The sequence below is a fragment of the Sylvia atricapilla genome, chromosome 15, assembly GCF_009819655.1.
Source record: "Sylvia atricapilla isolate bSylAtr1 chromosome 15, bSylAtr1.pri, whole genome shotgun sequence".
NCBI lineage: Eukaryota > Metazoa > Chordata > Aves > Passeriformes > Sylviidae > Sylvia > Sylvia atricapilla.
Window position 1 is genome coordinate 736,114 of NC_089154.1, and position 19,937 is coordinate 756,050.

The 19,937-nt window shown below is 45.6% G+C and overlaps 2 protein-coding genes across 2 annotated transcripts; one reads left to right on the top strand and one right to left on the bottom strand.

Moving 5' to 3' along the window:
• Positions 1 to 5,144: 5,144 nt before the first annotated feature.
• On the top strand, positions 5,145 to 8,759 carry LDAF1 (lipid droplet assembly factor 1). Its single transcript, XM_066329651.1, has 4 exons — positions 5,145 to 5,259; positions 6,117 to 6,285; positions 6,670 to 6,808; positions 7,948 to 8,759. Exons 1-4 carry the CDS (start codon positions 5,188 to 5,190, stop codon positions 8,036 to 8,038), a joined length of 471 nt encoding a protein of 156 aa, XP_066185748.1. The 5' UTR covers positions 5,145 to 5,187; the 3' UTR covers positions 8,039 to 8,759.
• Positions 8,760 to 12,382: 3,623 nt separating this feature from the next.
• On the bottom strand, positions 12,383 to 18,247 carry ZP2 (zona pellucida glycoprotein 2). Its single transcript, XM_066329650.1, has 18 exons — positions 18,199 to 18,247; positions 18,048 to 18,121; positions 17,788 to 17,871; positions 17,618 to 17,712; positions 16,673 to 16,831; positions 16,282 to 16,326; positions 15,858 to 16,022; positions 15,342 to 15,438; positions 15,078 to 15,259; positions 14,547 to 14,676; positions 14,221 to 14,402; positions 14,050 to 14,141; positions 13,840 to 13,964; positions 13,394 to 13,583; positions 13,001 to 13,136; positions 12,828 to 12,924; positions 12,655 to 12,741; positions 12,383 to 12,565 (listed from the first exon to the last, which is right to left on the bottom strand). The coding sequence occupies exons 1-18, from the start codon at positions 18,237 to 18,239 to the stop codon at positions 12,423 to 12,425; spliced, it is 2,124 nt and encodes a 707-aa protein (XP_066185747.1). The 5' UTR covers positions 18,240 to 18,247; the 3' UTR covers positions 12,383 to 12,422.
• Between the last annotated feature and the right edge of the window lie 1,690 nt (positions 18,248 to 19,937).

The window sequence follows — 19,937 nt, forward strand, 5'->3', positions numbered from 1 at the left end:
CACACTTTTAGCACCTGGTTATTGCTTTCTGATGTATCACTGAAAAACGAGGCTGCTGGAACCTAGCAGACAAAGCTGTGCCCTCCTCAATATCAAAGTAGAGTCCATCTAGAAATAAAATTTGTGAAAGGACTGATTGGATTTGTCTCCTTGGTATTCTCCAGCATGCCTGCACATGCACAGAAATAAAGACATTATCACTGCCAGACAAAACTCCTTAAAGAAAGTATGAATTCCTCTTGACTAATGACTAAAGGATTGGACCTTAGGGTACTTTAAAAAGGAATAAATGATACTGTTTATTAGGACATCCATTTATTAATTCTTAAAGGTACAAGAGTCATTAAAAAAGCCATTGTTCATCCTAGAACAACTACTGACATGCCAACTAACCTTTCAAACACCTAATATTTGAACAAAGAAATCCTTAATAAAAAGTACATTGTAAAGGATTAAATCTGAAGAATCTTTAACAAGAACATGTGTCTTTCAATAAGCATTCTTCCAATATCAAACCACTAACCACTAGTAATAGCCAATTCCCTCTGAAGTTTTGACAAAGTTATGATATTTCACAGTCACTACAGAAGGAACTTACCCTAAGGAGACTCGGGGCTCTCTGTCGGCCTTATTTTGTTTTGGCTTTTTTGTTTGCTTAGAATTTTTTGGTCCTCCCCTTCAGTGTGAATATCTTTGTTGTTATGTGCACTGAAAAAGAATGAAAGACTCATTTCTGGTACTACCCAAGGTGTCAATCGGCTTCTAGCCCAGCTGTCAGGAGGAAGAAAAATCAGCTCTCACATTCCTTGTTTACAACAATAAGCTCTCTCTTCCTCCAAACCTCCATGCTATTTTTTTTCACCATTCCTCTCAAGCTCGCTTTTCACCTTATCAGATTCTTATCACCTTTCTAATTCCTCCCCAGACATCCTTCAAGCAAGATTTTCTTATACCTTGCCCTTTCCACTTCCTCCAACACCAGTTTCCTCCTTGCTGCCTGTTCTCTTCTAATGTCCCAAGGACTCTAGGCCTCCCAGCTGTGGTTTACAGCAGAACCACACATTAATTACCAAGAAGAATAAGCCCACATCAGAAAGAATGGGAAAAGAGAAAGAGACACCCTGCATGCCTCACATATCCACAGGATGCACAGGTGAGCAGGGTAAGGGCAGGTACTACCAGTCTTGTAGACTTTTTACCAGTCCCTCTGCCTGTCACAGCTTTCTGAACTTCTCTGACACTCTGCCTTTCAGTCCTCAGCTTGGTTGCCCCAGTTACAGCATAGCTGGTGCTTGGAGACAGAATTCCCTCCTCCATCTCCTCCTCCAGCAGAGAGGAAACAGCCCCTTTCAGTTTTTGTGCCAAGCTGTGGTCAGGGAGATTCTGTTGTGGAACCAATGAGGAACTGTACAGGCTCCTTTTACCTCTGAAAGTTATGAAAAAATGCAGTCCTGAGATACCTTAGATATTCCAACTTTTGCATGAAAGCACTGCACAGAGCAGTAAAGGCTCTATAAACTCAAATTTTCTTAAGAAGAATGGGAAAAAAATTTCAAGATTCAAAATCTTGAATCCAAACACCTCTTCCACTTTTCCACCACTCAGAAACAAACTCCCTGAAGATCTGAACACGGCAGGTGGGATAGTCTCAATTCCTCTAAGCATTTGCCTCCCATTCATAGTCATCACTACATCCTGAAAGATCTTCCATCACATTCCTCCACAAATGGGAATTACAACCATCCAACACAAAATTTAGTATAGTCTCTTAATAGTTACCCTGAAGAGGGTCTTGTACATGTTCTGCCAACACAAGAGTTCAATTTCAAACCCTTTCCCATCATCTTTGCTATTTTTCATCCAGTTTTCAGTGAGTTGTAAGAATGGCTGATATCCCTGAGTTAACAGCACAGTTTTCCTCATGTCTTGCCCTTATACCATCTACAAGTGGAACACTGTTGTTGCCCATTGTTCTTAAAACACAGGCCAGCAGTGCAGGGTACAGAACCAACTGATGGTAATTGTTTGGCTAATGTGCACCATAACTCTCCAAATATTTCACTGCTGCCCTGCAACATGAGTATTTTCCTGCTAATTGGAGCTGACACTGGCCTGAAAACAAGCTCAATTAAGCAGCAGTTAAGAGTAACTACTGTTCCTCTGTGCACATCAACTTGGATGCTCATATATGCATGCCCTTCAAAGTCGAATAACTTATCTCTGCTGCTTGAAAAACATTAAAACCAGTTGGTTTGTATATTAATTTTTAGCAGAAGAAATAATTATGCAAGAAAATAATTTACTAAGAAGTATGAGACTATCTTCAAAACTGCAGCTATGGCATGCTTGAAAACAGCCAGAAATTTAAAATCTCCGGTATACTTTAAACTCAGCTCCATTAAACTTTATAGTGCCATTATTACTGAATTATGTCACACCACAGTTCTGCCAGCAAGTTTTCCCTATACTCATTTTTTAAAAAGTATACAAACCAACAAATTTATGGTATACCCTAGTGTACCAGGAATATCAATCCACTGTGCACTTTAATAATATGAGAGATTTACACATGAAGAGTTCAAGCAAAATACACTTGCCCTGACCATCCTCTTTGTGCAGGTGTCTTGTGCTAGGCTGTTAGACCCCACAACCAAAATGTGTTAATATGCACATCTTACTCTCTGTCTACACAAATCCTGGTACTTGCAGAGATCACTGAAATCAGCACCTCAAAGACACAGATAAGTCTGATAAGTCTAACCACACACCCACCCAATACTTCATAAAACCTTTTTTTGCATTAATTTCCCAATTAAACATGCTATGCATTTTGTTGCCTTTAAAAAAAAATCATGAAACCGTTAACATTCAGTTTTGTAATACTCTCATAGGTGATACCAATCAAACGATTAAAGCAGTCGCAAGAAAAGTGATTATTTAACTCATTTCTGATTGCAAGTTACAGCATGAAAAGTTCCGTGTAGCAGAAGGTGGGAATTCACCGGAGCCTCACGCTTGCATGTTCACACCACCACGGATGGCTCCAGAGAGCAGCCAGGCCAAACCACTGCGCAAACACACCTCACCGAGCAGCACTGCTGAGAACAGTCCCAGCCAAATGCTGAGACACCCTAGGAGCATTGCTATGGCTGAAAAACCAGCCAAATTCTTAAAGTAATTACTCCTCACATGGCACGTCTCCCCGAACAGGTTTGCCACGTGGGCACCAAAACACTTGGAGGCAGCAGGACAGGGTGGGGACGTGTGCGAACACGAAGCCGGGACGGGGGAAGGTGGCTGGACCAGGTGTGGTGTTTCCCAGCGGCTCTTCCAGCGCTCCTCTGGCCGTGACTGAGCGCTCCCGGCTCACTGCGCGCTGCCCGCCCGGGGACGGCGGCACCGCACACCCACGGGGCGCCCGCTGCCCCCGGAGCCGGGAGGCGCCGTGCCGAGCGAACCTCCGCACGCCTCCGCAGCGGCACGGAGACCGCAGATACCCTCATTTTCCGTCCTCCATTCCAAAAAGCTCCAGGCTGCTGTCCTAAAACAACACAAGCCTCCGGGACACTCCCGAGGGTGCCCCGACTGAGCGGCTGAGGTAGGGCCGGGGTGAAGGGCAGGGCAGCGAGGGGGACGCGAAAAGACAGCCGAGCAGCACCGGGCACATCCCCCAAGCGCCGGCGGCCTGCGGAGCCCCGCCCGGGCACTGCCCGCCCCCGGCCGCGCTGCGCCGCCACGGGCGGACCCTGTCCGGCCCCGCGGGGAGGAGGCAGCGGCGGCGGCTCTCCCCGGCAGCCGGCGGCCAGCGGCGAGCGGCCGAGCGGGGCCGTGGCCCGGCGGGCGGCAGCCGCAGGTGAGCGGGATATTCCCGGGGCCGGCGCCGCCCCGCTCCGCCAGCCCGGGCTCCGGCACTGGCGGCTCGGCGGGAGGGCCGCGGCCCGGCAGCGCCGCGGAGCGGGGCAGTGTCCCCGCTTACCTGCGGGGGACACACGCCGGGGACCCGCTGTCCGCCCGGGCGCTGGTTCAGGGGGTGCTTGCGGCGAGGGGGGGACCGCTGTGTGGCCGCGGCCCGGGGTGCCCGTGCAGGCCGCGGGCGGTGGCGGAGGCAACGGCCGGGCCCGGGCGCTCCCCGCGGGCAGCTCCTCACACACAGCGGGGCTCGGCCGCCGTGTCACACACAGCGGGGTTCAGCCGCCGTGTCACACACAGCGGGGCTCGGCCGCCGTGTCACACACAGCGGGGCTCAGCCGCCGTGTCACACACAGCGGGGTTCAGCCGCAGTGTCACACACAGCGGGGTTCAGCCGCTCTGTCACACACAGCGAGGTTCAGCCGCCGTGTCACACACAGCGGGGCTCGGCCGCCGTGTCACACACAGCGGGGCTCGGCCGCCGTGTCACACACAGCGGGGTTCAGCCGCAGTGTCACACACAGCGGGGTTCAGCCGCCGTGTCACACACAGCGAGGGCTCGGCCGCCGTGTCACACACAGCGGGGTTCAGCCGCCGTGTCACACACAGCGGGGGCTCGGCCGCTGTGTGTGACAGTGCTGGGGCCCGGGGGCCGTGTGTGTGCAGGGGGCACGGCACGGCCACTGGCGCCCTGGCTGCTCGGGGTTCCAAACCGGGAAATGCATCCTCCGACCTGCCGCTTGTGAGGGTCTCCCTGCAACAACAGCTGGAAATTTTCAGGGAGATTGCTGAGCTGAGGTTTCCTTGAAACTGCCACAATTAAATATGTTCAAGGCATCTGGAAGCATTTTGCTTTAATATGCCGAGTTTTGAAGCTCGCTCGATGCTGAGCACAAGGATACTCACAGAAATAAGTCTCAGTGTGTTACCAGTTCCCTGCACCCATAGCAAGAAATTGTCCACGCAGGTGGTTAGAAGTGATGTTTTTACCCTGACGAGTAAGTATGGGGCTAATGTTATAAAGGAAGAAGGCGAGAGTCACTTGTATCTTGCTACTTGGCCTTGGAGGTTTCAGAAGAGCTTGCAGGGCCAAGCCCTCTACATTAGATGTGCTTTTGTAAAAGTAATGTGTATTGCTTCATCTGAAACCTGCATTCTCTCTTTATACAAAGGAAACACTTCATTTTCAAAAAGCATCTGTATGAGCCTGTTACTAATTGTACCTTAATTTTAAGGGAACTTGGATGGCTGAGTGAGAACTGGCTGAGGATTAATAGCATGTCTAAAGAAATGCAGGAACTACAGAAGCAATGGCACTCCGTGATGCAGACCATCCACAGCAACGCAAGTGTGGGTCTGGATTGTAATTTTATATATTTATAAAGCTACTCTTTTTATAACTGCCAGGATATCTCACCCTGATTTATTTAAATGCACTCCCTATTTTTTAAGTGAACACTGTGGGGCCTGTGAGAAGGCCTGTCCTTCCACGCCTTCTCAAGAAAGAGGGAAGCCTATTTGGCATTTTTACTGGCATAACCCTTTGAGATATTAGAGTGGCATTTTAGTGAAATGGTTGTACTGCTATAAAAAGAACTAAAACTACAATAAGTATTTCCTTAAGGGAAGGGAAACTACTGCAGTAAAATTCTAGCATATAACTATGACTGCCTCTTTTACTAGTAATAGAATTAAATTCTTAAAAACTTTCTGATACAGACCTGCCCACACTATACTTAGTTTCAATAAATGAGCAGGTTGCAGCTATTACTAAGTCACAGATAAAAGAAAGTTGAGCATTTTTAAATGTTGCAGATTTTTAAAATTACTAAATAGAGTCTCTAGTTCAAAATAACGGTTGCTGAGACACCAGTGAAAGCTACAGCTAGACTGATTTATTTTTTTACTTGTTTTCAGATTAGTTGCTATTTTGTGGGTTTGTTGTTTTTTATAATTCATGCAAGAATAGAACTGGGAAGTAAAAAAAAAGTCTGTTGATGGTAGAATTATATTTGCCCTGAAATTATCTAAATTTGCAGTAAGTGCCCATATGTTTGAAGTAAAGAGGTGAGAGGTGCTCGCTACTCCGGCTGCAGACTGACAAAAGATCTGTCCTACCTGTAGTTCAGTACAGTAGCAGTGATCTGTGAAAGGCATCTGTGACAAGAGATTAAAAACAATCTAAAACATTTTTCTTTCGTCTGCAGGTTGTTGCCTTTATGAATTCTCGTGTTGGCCAGTATTTAGATGACCATCCTTTTGTTGCATTATCACTCCTGATGTTTGTTGCAGTGTCAGCTATTCCTGTTGGGTTTTTCCTGGTTTTTGTTGTTACAACAGCTGTAATGGCCTGTATTGGTGTGATAGTCATGGAAGGTACTGTATGCATTCATGACCTATTCCCTTCTAAGGGATGTAACCTTTTTCCTTTTAAATTTTTCCTTCTGGAAATCTGAGTCCTAACAATTGAGGATTTCTGTGTGTAGTCCTCAGGTCTCAGCACTAGTAAAACTCTTAATACAAGAATAGTAATCTAATTAAGTGTAGCCTATACAGGGGAAATCCTATTTGTCTTTCTAATCTCAGCTGCCAGGATATGCCTAAACCAGTTATCTTGAGCATGCATAGCTTTTACAGAGGCTGGCCAGATGAGGGAGGAAGGTGGTTTTCCCAAATTGTTTGAAATTTGGGTTATGGTAGAATGTCAGTTCTTCTATTTGTACATAGACTTGTTTAAATAACAAAGTGATGTTTTATTAGGTGTTGTCATAGCCATAGGTGGCATAGCCCTCCTGTGTGTGCTGTGTGGCCTGGGAGCCCTGTCCCTGGGAGTTTCTGGGGTGCTGAGCGTTTCTTACGTTGCACTTTCAACTCTGGTCAACTACTGGTGTGCATCAAGGTGAGTATGGATGTCTTGATCCATGCTTGAATTTCAAACTCTGCAACTCTGCTACTGCATCCATTGTTCCATTTTTTTCCGTAAATGAGCCACTGTTGCTTAATTAAACAATGCTTCTTGTCTGCTTTGAATCTTGGGGTACCCCCATGGCTCAAAATGCAGCATACAGCTGTCTGGTCATGGGTAGGTTTTCTAAGAGCATTAGTTCATACCCTTTTTCCAATTTGGGACAGAGAAAATAAAAATGGTCTTTAAATGTGAATGTACTAACACAACATGACATTAGGCAGTAAAATACTGTCTCACTCCAATATCTTGCTTTAAGTGTCATTAAAAGCCCCTGCCAGGTAGAATTTTGTGTATAAGATGAACTTTTTCCAGTTTTTCCTGCATGCTGTCCCAGCTATCTCTGCTTACCTGCATTTGTAGACTAAGGGAGCAAAACTGGTTGTATATTTAGGAAAGGCAGGGGAGTACTTAAAAAGGACAGTGTGGTCAAAATAGAACAGGTTTTGTGGGATACTGCACCATGCAGATTGCCAGTTGTGCCCCTCAGGACTTTGGGCTTGGAGGCCTATTTCAGCAGCATTGCCTCAGCCAGGCAGCTGAGAGCAGGAGGCAGCAGCAGGCTGTACTGGAGTGGCAGCTGTGGCCCCTGAAGTATCTGCCAGGGAAAGAACCAGAGGCATAGGGAAGAGCAAACAGAAAATCCACAGCTGCTCTCTTCTAGGCTTCCTCAGTTTGCTCCTTCAGCCAGCTATGTTTGCACAGCTCTTGGTGACACACAAAGTTGCCTGAGATGGCAGCAGGGTGACAAAAGCATAGTGCAAGGCCCAGTTCCAGGGCATGCTGCCAGGTCCACACCACTGTCCATCAGTTCAGAAGTCTTCCATTTTCTACGGAGTATCCAAATGCACAATCCAACCTACACACCAGCCCTGTTGAGCTACAGCTTGGATGTTAAAACAGATAATACCATCTGGTTTTGTATTCCTCTCTTTTGAGAGAAGCTTAGGTAGACCAGCAGCAGATGTAAACCTGTCTAGGACACCTCACAGTGCTCAGATTTTTTGAGCAAAAAGTTAAAAGAATCTTAGAGAGGAGCAGACAATAAAACCACTCTTTTCTTGTCTACACAGGGATCAGATAAGGAAGCAAGATGTTAATGGAAGCTTACCACAGAAGCAGCCTGGCTTGGATCTTTCTGCCAATACTGGAAAGAGTGAATAAGTAGTTTTCTCCCCAGTGCATAGGCACTTAGCTTTTGCTATGTAATTGTTTATTCATAAAGCATTCAGCCATTGTATACTCCTGGAAACTAAGAAAAATCAATATACATCTTACACTGGCCCTGTAAAAGCAATCTTAAAAATAACCAAGAAGCAGCAGTGCAGTAGTAAGTGTATGTGCATGATGGAATGTTCCATAGAGTTTGGTAGAGAGATGTAATAATAGTTGGTACTGTTAAGTCAATGGCAAGTAGGTGGATAGAAAGGAGAGGGAGATATTGGACTTCTCAGATACTGGAATTCTGAATGTACTCTCTCTAGTACAGAGCAGTAGTAATTTTGATACAGAATTATCAAAATTCAGAACAGTAGAAACATGTTTTGAATATGGAAAAATATTTGTAAGCCTTAACAACCTTTGTTAAAACAGTATGAGTACATCAGGCCAGTGCCTGATGTTCATTATACAGGGAAAAATGGGTTTGGCATATCTCCATTTATATGTTATGTTATTCCAAAGGGATATTTTCCTTATTCTCATTGCCTCATCATAGCAGGGGTATGCTTAGGTCTTGTTTAGGTATTTAAACTGCCTAGTTTGCTTCTCAGTTGTAACTTTGTGTATGTTATTTAAACTTTTTTCATTTTTGCAAATACTATTATATTTTTAAGCATTAAGAAAGTATTTAACTGTGTTAGTTTAATAAAATGCTGTTTAACCAGATTGTCTTATTAGTCTGTTTTATTCTATAGTAAAAACAGTTTTTTCACATTTCATTTTAGGAAGGCTACATTTGGAGCTGAGTTTTTCTCCTTGAATAAAGTATTTTATATGGCAAACATTGCTGAGCCACAAACTGCAGATCACTCTCCCTGTCATGCCTGTAAAGGAAAGGGAAATGTCTAAGGTCTAAATCAGTTTTATTTAGTTTTACATGAACCAACCTGCTGCTTGACTAAAACCTAGACACAGAGCCTACCTGAGCTGTAATGTACTTCCCACAGTAGTGGTGGTAATAGTTTCAGCCCTTAGGCCAAGCTGGCCCCACATGTCAGCTGTAGAATGAAATGATCCCTAGAAGGTTTTCAGGAGCCCTTTATTTTAATGGCCCATTAATTCAGCAAACATTACAAAGCCACATAACCAGCCTTCCCTCAGGCAAGACTGCCAGCAGGAGCTTTCCAGGAGGCACCTGCAAAGACAGAGCAATAAAGCCCATACAGCTACCTAAAGTTACAGCATTCAAAATCTTTATAGCACAGCTCATACACAAATGCACAGCTGAATCCTTTCCCTTATGCCCTCATCTTCTAAAGGGAAGTGACACGACTTAATAAAATCAGCAGACAGTAAAGTTAATCCAGTCCCACTCAGAGTCTGACCCAACATGAACCATTTCCTCCTGCATTTTAAATTTACTTTGCATTATGTAATTCATTCTGTTATCAGCACTTTGCAGGAGCTAAAACTGAATTCTCAGTTAACTGCAGGTAAACTTGGAACAGTTTTGCTCCTGCTGCCCTGACCTTTGCATGGTTATCAGCCTGTCATTTCAAGACTTCTCACTGTGTCCTTTCACCAAGAGCTGCTTTTTGTGCAGTGCCAGCACCAGAGTAAGGTTTTCAATTGAGAGATGCTGAAGAAAAAACTAGGTCAGCATAGAGAAGGTATTCCACTGGAGACAGTAAGGCATCCCTTGAAAGGAGGGCAGAGGTAGTCTTCTTCTCTGAATTATTAGAGACTGCAGTAGAGCTAAGAAGTCCTTAGCAAGACAGACTGGGGAGATGCTTCCAAGTCCCCTTTTCCTCAGTTGCTCTCTCAGCTTTCTGCAGAACAGCACCAAGCCCACAAGAAATGCAGGAGACTCCCACTCCATGGCACCATTCCCAAACAGCTCCTCAGCCTACTCAGCTCTCACAGATCTGGTTCACTGTCCCTTACTGTAGCATGAACATGCCTTAATAGGCAGCCACTCTTGTGGCCCTGCATCCTGGGGGACCCCAAACATCCCACGGCTAAGATTTGGAGCAACCAACTGCAGTGAGGTTCCTGAAGCAGCTGCTTAAGCTCAGGCTGCGGAGTCAACACTGCCTCCACCTGCAGCAGGTTCCCTAATTCCTCTGCCTTCTCTTGCAGAGCCATCATCCCCACAGCACCCTGCCCTGTGTCAGAAGAGACAGACCTCTGCCTGAATGCAGGGAAGGAATTTTTTTTTTACTTGTAAAAGGAGCTTAAACTTTCCAGGTAACACGCTAACAGAGGACAGAGGCAGCAGCACATATAGAGCAAGAGGGAAGGAATGCATGTGGCTGGACTCTAGGGTAAATGATGTACAAAATAAGAAACACAATCCTGTGCTTTCCTTGATTTAAATTTAATTGCATGAGTCTTCATTCAAACCACCAAAGAGCATTAACTGAGCCATTCTGAGAGAACTGTAGTTAGTCCTCTCAGAAACCAGGGGCAGATCTCCTCTCACATGCTACAACTGAAGTCTTTCCCTAGGCAGACAACATCAGCCAGGTGCAGAAACCAGGAAAGAACAACGGTATCTTTCACCTAGATGGCTGTCACCACGTGCAAGCTCAGTCTCATCTCTCCAGGCAGTAAAAAATAGTACAAAATACAGAAGTCAAAGAACAAAAGTCAAGCTCTCACTGCTGCCCTTACTGAAGGCACCCAAGTTATTTCAAATACCTCCACTAGCAGAAGTCTGCAGATTCATGCATGCAAGATATGTGAGAAATATTTTAGCTTATTAAAATGTTAACTACCATATTTACATGACACTGTGACATTATTTAGCAAACTTCTACCATCCTAGAGCAAAGGTTCAGACTCCATCAATGAGAAACAAGGAAGCTTCTCTACCTGAACACAAAGATCTTTCCCCCACATTTCAGAATAAGGATGGAGAAAGAGAAAATCAAGATTAGACTTATTCAGGTCAGATGAGCTAAACAGCCCATACAGTTAAGTACAACATACTGTCAAGTACATAAACCCTCTTCATCAAGGACCACTTACCTGGCTCTTGCAGAAATACTTCATATTGCAGCCAAGTGCTAAGTCAACAGGACTTAAGTATAGCAGGTTGTTTGCTGGACAATAGCTTAAGTAACCCTTTCAACCGTAACTTCAACAGGGCAATGACAACTGACTTGTAATTAAAAAGCTCCCATGTGAGATTCACAGTTTGTGCTTATATTATTATAATTTTGATTAAATACTAGCATAAGGTCTTAATGATCATGTTAATCATGGTCTCTTTGCATGAGATACACATTAATAGCTAGAAAAATGCAGCCTGAAATCTATTGCATTAATAATTGCTCATTAATAATGCCTAAGTGAAGTAGGGGCTGTGGCAGACAAGCCCACAGCCTGTGCTGTTTATGCACAACAAGTTTGACAATTGTCAGGGTCTGGCCACAGACTCAGTCTGAAACCCAGCACAGTCCTCTGAGCTGGACTTGTGCTGATCACTCTCCCTGTTCACACAAAGTTGGCAGACAGCATTTAACCTAAGGCTGTTACGCTCCTACTGCTATTGCACTTGCACTCTCTCACGTGCAATTATATTTTATGTCTCATTTCCGTGACTATGCAAGGCAAGGTGTATAAAATAAGAACTGCCTCACCTCAGGTAGGCAGCACTACAGCAACAAACAGTGCTGTCAGTATTGCAAACAAGACAACTTTAGCTGTACTCACACATTTTTTTTCCTCTCCCAGTTTGAGACCCCAAATTACATACTCCTGGTGCCCCAATTAAGTGGCCAATGGAACTTCCAGCCATCAGAAGATCAGCTCTGGCAGCAGGAAGTCTGTTCCACTTTGATTTTTCTAGTGTCCTTCTAGACTGCTATATACAGAAAAGGGAGGCTTCACTGTACACCTCCTTCAAAGACCTTTTGTAATGATCCGATTCCCATAAGGACAAAGGGATTTTTTTTACAGTAAAGTTTTAACACAAATGCCAGGTATTGGTCAACAATTTCAATAAAACCAGGTTTAAATTTCCAGGTACAGTATAAGGCTCATGTTTACAAGAGCAGCTGGAAGAGCTACTCATACTGCAGATACTGACACAACATGCATTGTTAAAAACTCAATTCAGTGGAATCACAGTTACGAACAATGATAAGCAACTCAAGAAAGGAAAGTGGCTGCAAAGTCCAACAGGAATTTAACATAGCAGTGGCCTGCTCCAGAACAAAGACACTCAGGAAACTAAGAATTATAGTCATTGTTAAAGACAAATCTACAATAAGGAGATATTCAGAGGATGAGCAGTGTTGATTTGCCTAACTAGATACAGGAAAGGGAATACATGACAGACAATTCACCAAGTGATTACTCCAAGTTTATTTGGAAATACACATTAACATACCCCGTTTACCATGTATGCTCTTCTCTTTAGGCATTTAAGAAAAGCCAAAAAGAGCAGCATTGTGGCCAGAGAGAGAACACCAACAGCAGTCATTCCAATGCCAGCCCAGGCCTCCTTGCTCAGGAGAGTGTCCCCTGCAAAGCAAGAGGACAGCAGTTTGTTTGTGGTGACAGATCCTCACTAAGCTCAAGCAACACCCCCCAGTACCACACTGGCTCTGTACCTTGGGCTGCAGACCACTCTTCTGGCACAAAGATGACAGGGCCCCCCAGGCTTACCACAGCAGAGTTCACAGATGCCATCCCACTTTCTACAACAGGAACACAGCACAGTTGAACCCCACAGTGCAGTGGGTTATCTTGGGCCAGCACAGCCTAAAATCCACTCAGACATTACCTCGCTTGCTTCTAGATGGCCTTGGGCATCTTGGTATGCACAATGAGGAGTCTGGGTGAAAACGGTGGCAGATCAGAACACTGCAGTGGAAGTACACCTGGGACAGAAAGTGAGAGGCGTTAGACATTTGTTCCTTTTGAAACAACAACAGCTTCTCATCCAGTTTTACCTACCAGGCCAGGAACAGCTTTGTCACCAGAGATAAAGGCAAAAGTCTTCACTTCCAGCCTTTGGCGGTAGTTGGCATAGCTGACACCACGTCCCACAGGGTGAAACACAGTCCTGTAGCTGTCTAGTTCATACTCACAGCTGCCAAAAAAAAAACCAAAAAGCAAGTAATAACATCAGGGTAGAGGAGGTTTAGGTTGTTGGTATTGACTCCTTTAAGCAGCAGATTAAAGTTCAAGGTCGAGGTGCTACCTTCTTCCTACAAATTCCAGCATCCCAGGGCAGTACTTGGAAGGCAATCATATTTAAGGCTCTCTTAAAGGAGGGAGCAGGGGATAATTACATACTCCTTCCACCCACTGTAAAAGGTGCTTTCATTTGTATGCCAGGCCACTCACCCATCAACAACAATATTCCACTGGGGCAGAGATCTTGGATCTGCTGAGGCCGTTGCCCAGCAGTCGTCCAGTACCAGGTGGAGGTTGGGGTCATTGCGGTTCAGGACCTGAACCTCCAGGAAGATGGGCTGCCTCAGGTACCTCACTATGGGATACTGATCCTCACGGTATGGCTGCCTGTAGGAGTCCTCTGCAAGAGCCAAAGTCATGTCTGTTAAATAACTTGCTGCAGAGAGGGTCTCAAACTCTTCAACAGCAGCTGGTTGGACAACTACTGTCTGTCAAGGGCCACATACTTGAGGCGCCTGCTTCAAGCAGCATGGATGAGCAGGAGGGAAGCACACCAGGACAGTAGAAGTCCATTTTCCAGAAGAGTTCACTCATCCACCCTCCCCTTCATGAGCTTGAGATACTCCCCAGCCAACTGAGCCCAGAGCCAGCTTTACCTGGGTAGCTTAGAAGAACTAAGGAGAGGGAACCTTGATTCACTGAAGAAGGTGGAGGAGAAAGGTTGTCTACTTTTACAGTGAGGGAGGCATCACCATTGCTGAAGGAGCACACAACTGTTAACCTGTAACAAGGAAGGAGCAGGTAAGTCACATATTGAGGTGTGGGTAATACACTACTGGATGGCTTAAAGAGATTTCCAGACACACCTGAGTTCACTGTCCCTTGAGATCCTGCCCAGGGGAAGGTCTGTCCATAATGCCCTCACCTCATTCTCATAATGAATCTGCTCCCCATCAAACTGTGGGTAAATAACAGCATTAGTGAGGGCATTCCCAAAGTCTGAGTCCCACCCCCACCAGCCCCAGCCACACACTCACCCAATGCCTGGTCCCACACCCGTTCAGTGGGACATGAAACCGAACCCTCTCATTCAAAGGTGACTTGTAGGCTGGCCTGCAGACAGGATCCCTGAGCCTGAGTGTGTCCAAATCCAGCAGTGGTGTGGTACTCTCAGCAAGGACTTCAAAATCCATGTACCCGTCCTGGGTGCATACAGCAGCTGTAACAGAGGTTCACATAAGTTGTCATGTGAGTCCAGTGACTGCTGTGTCTGCCAGGAGCTGTTGGTGAGATGAACAGATCCAACACAAAGGCTAACAATGAGTCATGCTGAGGCATCACAGCACAGGAGTCAGTCACTTACCTATTGGTGTGGGCTGCTCACAGGGGCACTCAGGGTGCATCACCATTGCCACAGTCGCCCCATGGAAGTGAAAGGCCAGTTTCAAAGGTGACATGTAGTACTGAAGTCCTGAGCAGCTCTCTCCAGGTAGCTGAAGGACAAGAGTTACTCTCTTGAAATGTGACTACAAGAGCTCATTCTAACAAATGCACCTATTAGAACTGATTAACAAATAAATAAAGACTGAGGACCACAAGGAAACTCATTTGCATTGCTCTAAGCATGCCAAATACCTACTCCCCAAGAGAAATATTTTCACCTCTGTCTGTTTTTGCCAAAAGACTCCAGGAAATCCAGGTTACCTTGCAGGTGATGTCTATCTATTACAAAGTCAGTCTGTATTCATCTTAATCACACCTGCCCCCACCCAGCCATAGGGCATGGCTGACTTGACAGACGCTTAATAAAGGTCAAAGCTGCTGTGCTCTGGGTCTCAAAACAAGAGGGAGGTGTGATCACACCAACACGTGTGACTCAAGGGTCAGAACTCACCCTGGACTTCAGGACTCCCCTGCTAATATACAGCCTGACTCCTCTCTGTGTGTCCAGAGTGATTCCATTTCCCTGAAGCTGATCCAAGGGGATGGTCTTATTCTCTACATCCACATCCATAAGGATCCCTGGGAAGGCTGGGATGGCAACAGTCATGTGTGTTGCATTACAGATTGCTGGACCTGCAAAAACATCTTTGAGAAATGTAACATCAGTTTCCCTGGGACAAGCACAGGTCAGGTTCTGACTTTTCCCATGCATTACCTGGAGCACAAAGCATTCTGGACTCCACAGCCAGTCTGTGCTCAGGAGGGCCGTACATGAGCTTGAGTGCCACAGTGTAGAGCGCCTTATCGTTGTGCTGACAAAGAAGAGGGAGCTCTATTAGACACTGCTCAGCTTCTGAGCCATCATAAGACCAGCCCCAGAGGGCTGTGTACTGCATCAGGTTCAGGTTTGCTGCTATTTAGGTCTACAAAATCAGTTTATTCCCACTTCACCCTTCCTAAAAAGAGCTGCTGATCATGAGACTGCCAGTCAGCTGTTCCCAGGACTGGCTGTAGCTTGAATTCTGCTTCTAGAGACTCCCACTCACTGTGCTGCTGTCTGAGGTGCCCCATTTCCTTGGGCCAGGCAGTTCAGTGACAGCTGTGCAAAGCCAAACAGCTTTGCACACACCAGCTCAGCAGCTTGACATCAGCTCTGGTCCTGGCCTGAAAATGCATTCCCTAGGTCTACAGTGCTGGGCAACACCTCAGTGCTGATTCTCCAGTCACATACCTTGTAGGACACAACTCCAGTGGCAGCAAAGGCCACCTGAAAGATCAGGTTGTGGCCATCAACAAGAAAGTTATAGCCTTGCTGCATTGCTTGCCCAAGGCTCAGCTGATGTATTCTGGTTCCATCATCAACTGACAGATTCCAAGACATTGGAGTTGCTGGAACCTGCAGAGCAAGAAATCCCTGCTTAGGGAAGGAAGGCACAGAAGCACCAAGGCTTATCACCCTGCAGGGCTGCCACCTCCCAGGCTTTACACTCAAGCTCCCTATGTTGACAGGGCAGAATTGGCTTCCCAACAAGATGCAAGTTCATCAGAGAGGTCCCTGCCTGAACTTGGAGACATCAGGCTCAGTTTATGCCAGAATCCCAAGCAGTCCCATCCCCCCCCCCCCCAATTCCCTTCACAAGGTGGAAGGAACATACCATATGCCCATCACTGAGACTTGACATGAGTCCTGGGAAGGTAACCTGAAACACATCACAAGAATTAGACTGCAGGAACTTGCAGGGCTGTAGCCACACAGCAAAATCTCCACTGGAACTTTCCAAAGTAGACAGCCAGCATCAGCTTTCCAGCTTCCCCTGCAACAGGACTGGAGCCAAACTGGATGTATTGTTAATGACCATTTGCAAACCAGCACTCCAAAGAGTCAGCAGCCAAGCCAAAATGAACATGCAGCCAAGAGACCCCCTTTCAGCTCACTGGTGCTTTCCCCAGCTTTCTGCAGGTCCCAGACAAACAATTCCAGGAGACAGGCATCCTGCTTTACAAGCCTCAGAGCAGGATCTATAGCACTCCCAGTCCTCTACTTACTGCCATGAAGTCTTTTGTGCAGTTTGTTACACCAGCAAACACAGGAGTAGTGACTTCATCTACACGGATGCTGTCACAGTGAGTACTGTAGGTAATATTTGTCTCCTCTCCCATTGTGTCATTCAGCATCAGCCTCAACCAGAGCTGGTGCTGACCATGCTGCAGAAAAAAAGACATTAATTAGAAAGAGGCAGCAGTACTCAGTACAGCATGAGAGCAGCCATTGGGACTGAACTCTTCAGAGTGGGTTTAGATGTTTGTACCACGCAAGGGACAAGATGATTTCTTGTTTTAAAAGCCCAAAGGAAAACGATGAGCTTTTTAGGAAGGCAGGAAGGCACAGGCTTAAGGTGAAGAGCAGAAGACACAAAAATAACTGCAGAAGTCAAGAAGAAAAAGCCAAGGAGTAGCAGGTTTTAGTACCAGAGAGTCAGCTGGCCAAAAAGCTACACTAATAAACAGCAGAACAGAGTCTTATAGCATTTCAAATCCCAAAAGCAACAGTTACCAGTAAAGGATCTGTCTTTGGCCTCCCACTTACTACTCTACCACAACATCTGTGATCAGCATATGGTGTTAATTATCTGTCAATACACTTTTAAATTGACTGGTGCTCTGAAATTCTTGAACCTGATTCATCTCCCTACAAGAAAACCTGTCGTGTAGTTCAAGTCTACAGAACACAACATTTTTAGCAGGCTCTGGGGGATCGAATGCATAGTTGAAACAATAAGAATTTCAGTAGCTTTGGGTTTGGTTATCTTTTTCAACTTTTGGCATGAAATTTTCTTCTATAAGTGTTTTAGACTATCAGAAGTATAAGTATCCTCAGTCTTGAAGAAAGTCAGAAAATAGAAACTCTATTGCACCCAGTCCTGTCCAAAGAAAAAATTAAACACCTCCTAACTCCATTACAGCAGCTTCCCAGGATGAAGACCCCTTTACCTGTAGGCTGGTGCAGTTGACAAACAGGACACTGAGTGTCAGCCTCTCATAATCCACAGTGTGGTCACAGGACACGATCTCCTCACCACTCACATCTAGGAGGGATGTGGAGGATTAGCCCTACAGCAGGCAGGTTCCAGCAGGAGGGCCAGGGCAGTAGCAATACGTACCGACAATACACACATGCCAGGAGTAGTTGCTAAGCTCTCTGGAAAACTCAATTTCTACCCCATCCCTATGGCAGGTCACATTCTCTGCAAAGGATAGACTACCATGAGCTCCAGCAAACCCTCCTGGAGGCACACACCCAGCAAGCCCCTCAGCCAGCCACCCCTCAGAGCCCTTTCCATGCCAAGGCAGAGAGGAAGCAGCTCCAAGCAAACCCAAAACCCACATCCCCACCACAGCCAGTCCAGAGAGGGCACATTACCCAAGAAATCCGGGTTCCCCAGGCCATTAGCACAAGGGGCTAAGCACAGCAAAAGTCCAAACAGGAGCAGCAACCTGCAAGGAAAAGAGAAACAAATGAGAGAGCAGCAAAGAAAGAAGCCACCTCCCCTTGTACCCCAAACCACACTCACCCCATCCTCGAGGTGCTCCAGCACTGCTGCCCAAACCCCATCTCTTCAGGGCACCACAAGCTTGAGCTTCAGCTGCCCAGGGATGGTTATATAAGCCCTGGGTCTGGCTCACACAGGTGCCACCTCTCTGCTGCCCAGGGAGCAGATCATTGCACCTGCTGCTCCTTGAGTGGGGCAGCTCACGGGAGGCTTTAAGGCAATCCTAAGTCTTTAGCAGGGGTTGTTGCTGTCTTCTCTTTTGAAGGCACCATTTCTTTGCTCTGATAATTGCATATCTGTTTTGGCAGTTATTTTTTTAAATGAAGTTTTCTGTGCCAGCATGACAGCATTTGAGGCATCAATGAGCTCAACATGACTTTTCTTGGGACTACTGGGAGCACTGGTGAAGATCTCATGGGGGAAAAGATCCCCAAAACCAAGGCAAATGTTTTAACAAAGCAAAGAGCCCAAATGCCAGATCAGGACTTCTACATCTGAGCACTCACAGCAAAACCTGCAAAAGTCCCTGTGATATAACAGATAATGTCACTGCTGCCAGCCCTGCTGAGTGCAGGCTCTGCAAGGGATGCCCTTGGACCCACAGCAGAACAACAATTACATCAGGTGGGTGTCAGGCAGCACTGGTGTGGGTCACACAGAGCCTGGCATGGGTGACCCTCAGCCTGGTGTGGGTCAGGCTCAGCTTGGCTGTGGGAACTGGCTGCTCAAGAGCCACAGGACACAGCAGCAGTGTGTCCTGAGGCACAGAAGTTTTGCCTCTCTAAGAAGTGAAGAAATAAGCTCTTACTGTTGTTTTAAATGTTGTCATCATCTCTGAATTGTGTAGCCACGATTACCCAGTGTGACTAATTTCATTCTTCTCTAAGCCCATTAGTTCCAAAGATCTCATTAGGCAAGCAGGGACTTACTTGCCTCCCCTTGCATGGCCTTTACCATACCACATTTGGTGTTTCAAAAAGTTGCAATGAGGAAATGTTGTGCTGGATAATACCTCATGCAAAACAGATTGCACAACAACATCACTGCAGATTTATGCTCCAAGTTATCTACAACAACCTAACTGGTGATGCTGCAGTCTTTCAATCTAAATTGTTTAACTGGCGCTCTTTTATTTGACACAGTTCTCAAATTAAGAGTAATACCCACATACACAGTGGAATCCAATAACAAATCAACCTGTGAGCTGCAGGTTAAATAATTCATTAGTTTACAACAGCATGTACCATCACAACAGTTTCTCTAGAGCCTGGGAAGACATTTCAATTGAAAGTGGAATGGTTCTGAAGTTCTTTTCAAACTCAAAAAGAAAAGCTTCATTCTAACTATCCAGGGAGTTTAAAAAGTTCACAATTTTGAGCTTTAGTCTCCAAAGAATAATCTCTATTCAGGCTGAGAAATTTAGCTCATTTGATGTTGAATCATTTATTGCATTTCAAGTTGAGGTTTTTGGATGGGACAAAGATGAACAAGTACCAGGAGTTTAGAAACAGATGAAGATTTTGTTTGGTCTTTTCTTTTTTCTTTCTTTTTTGTGATGCTCACTTTTATAACAGAAATAATAATAAAGCTTGCAAAGTCCTGAAGCTTCTCCCCAACTGATGTGGTTTTTTGTTTACCTCTAATTAAAACTTGGAACAATAATTTCCAATTTACCATTATACAGGGTAAGTTTAAAACCAATTTTTTCAGATGTTAATGATAAAAATCACTCTGAGATCAATACTTTGTGTCCTGAATTA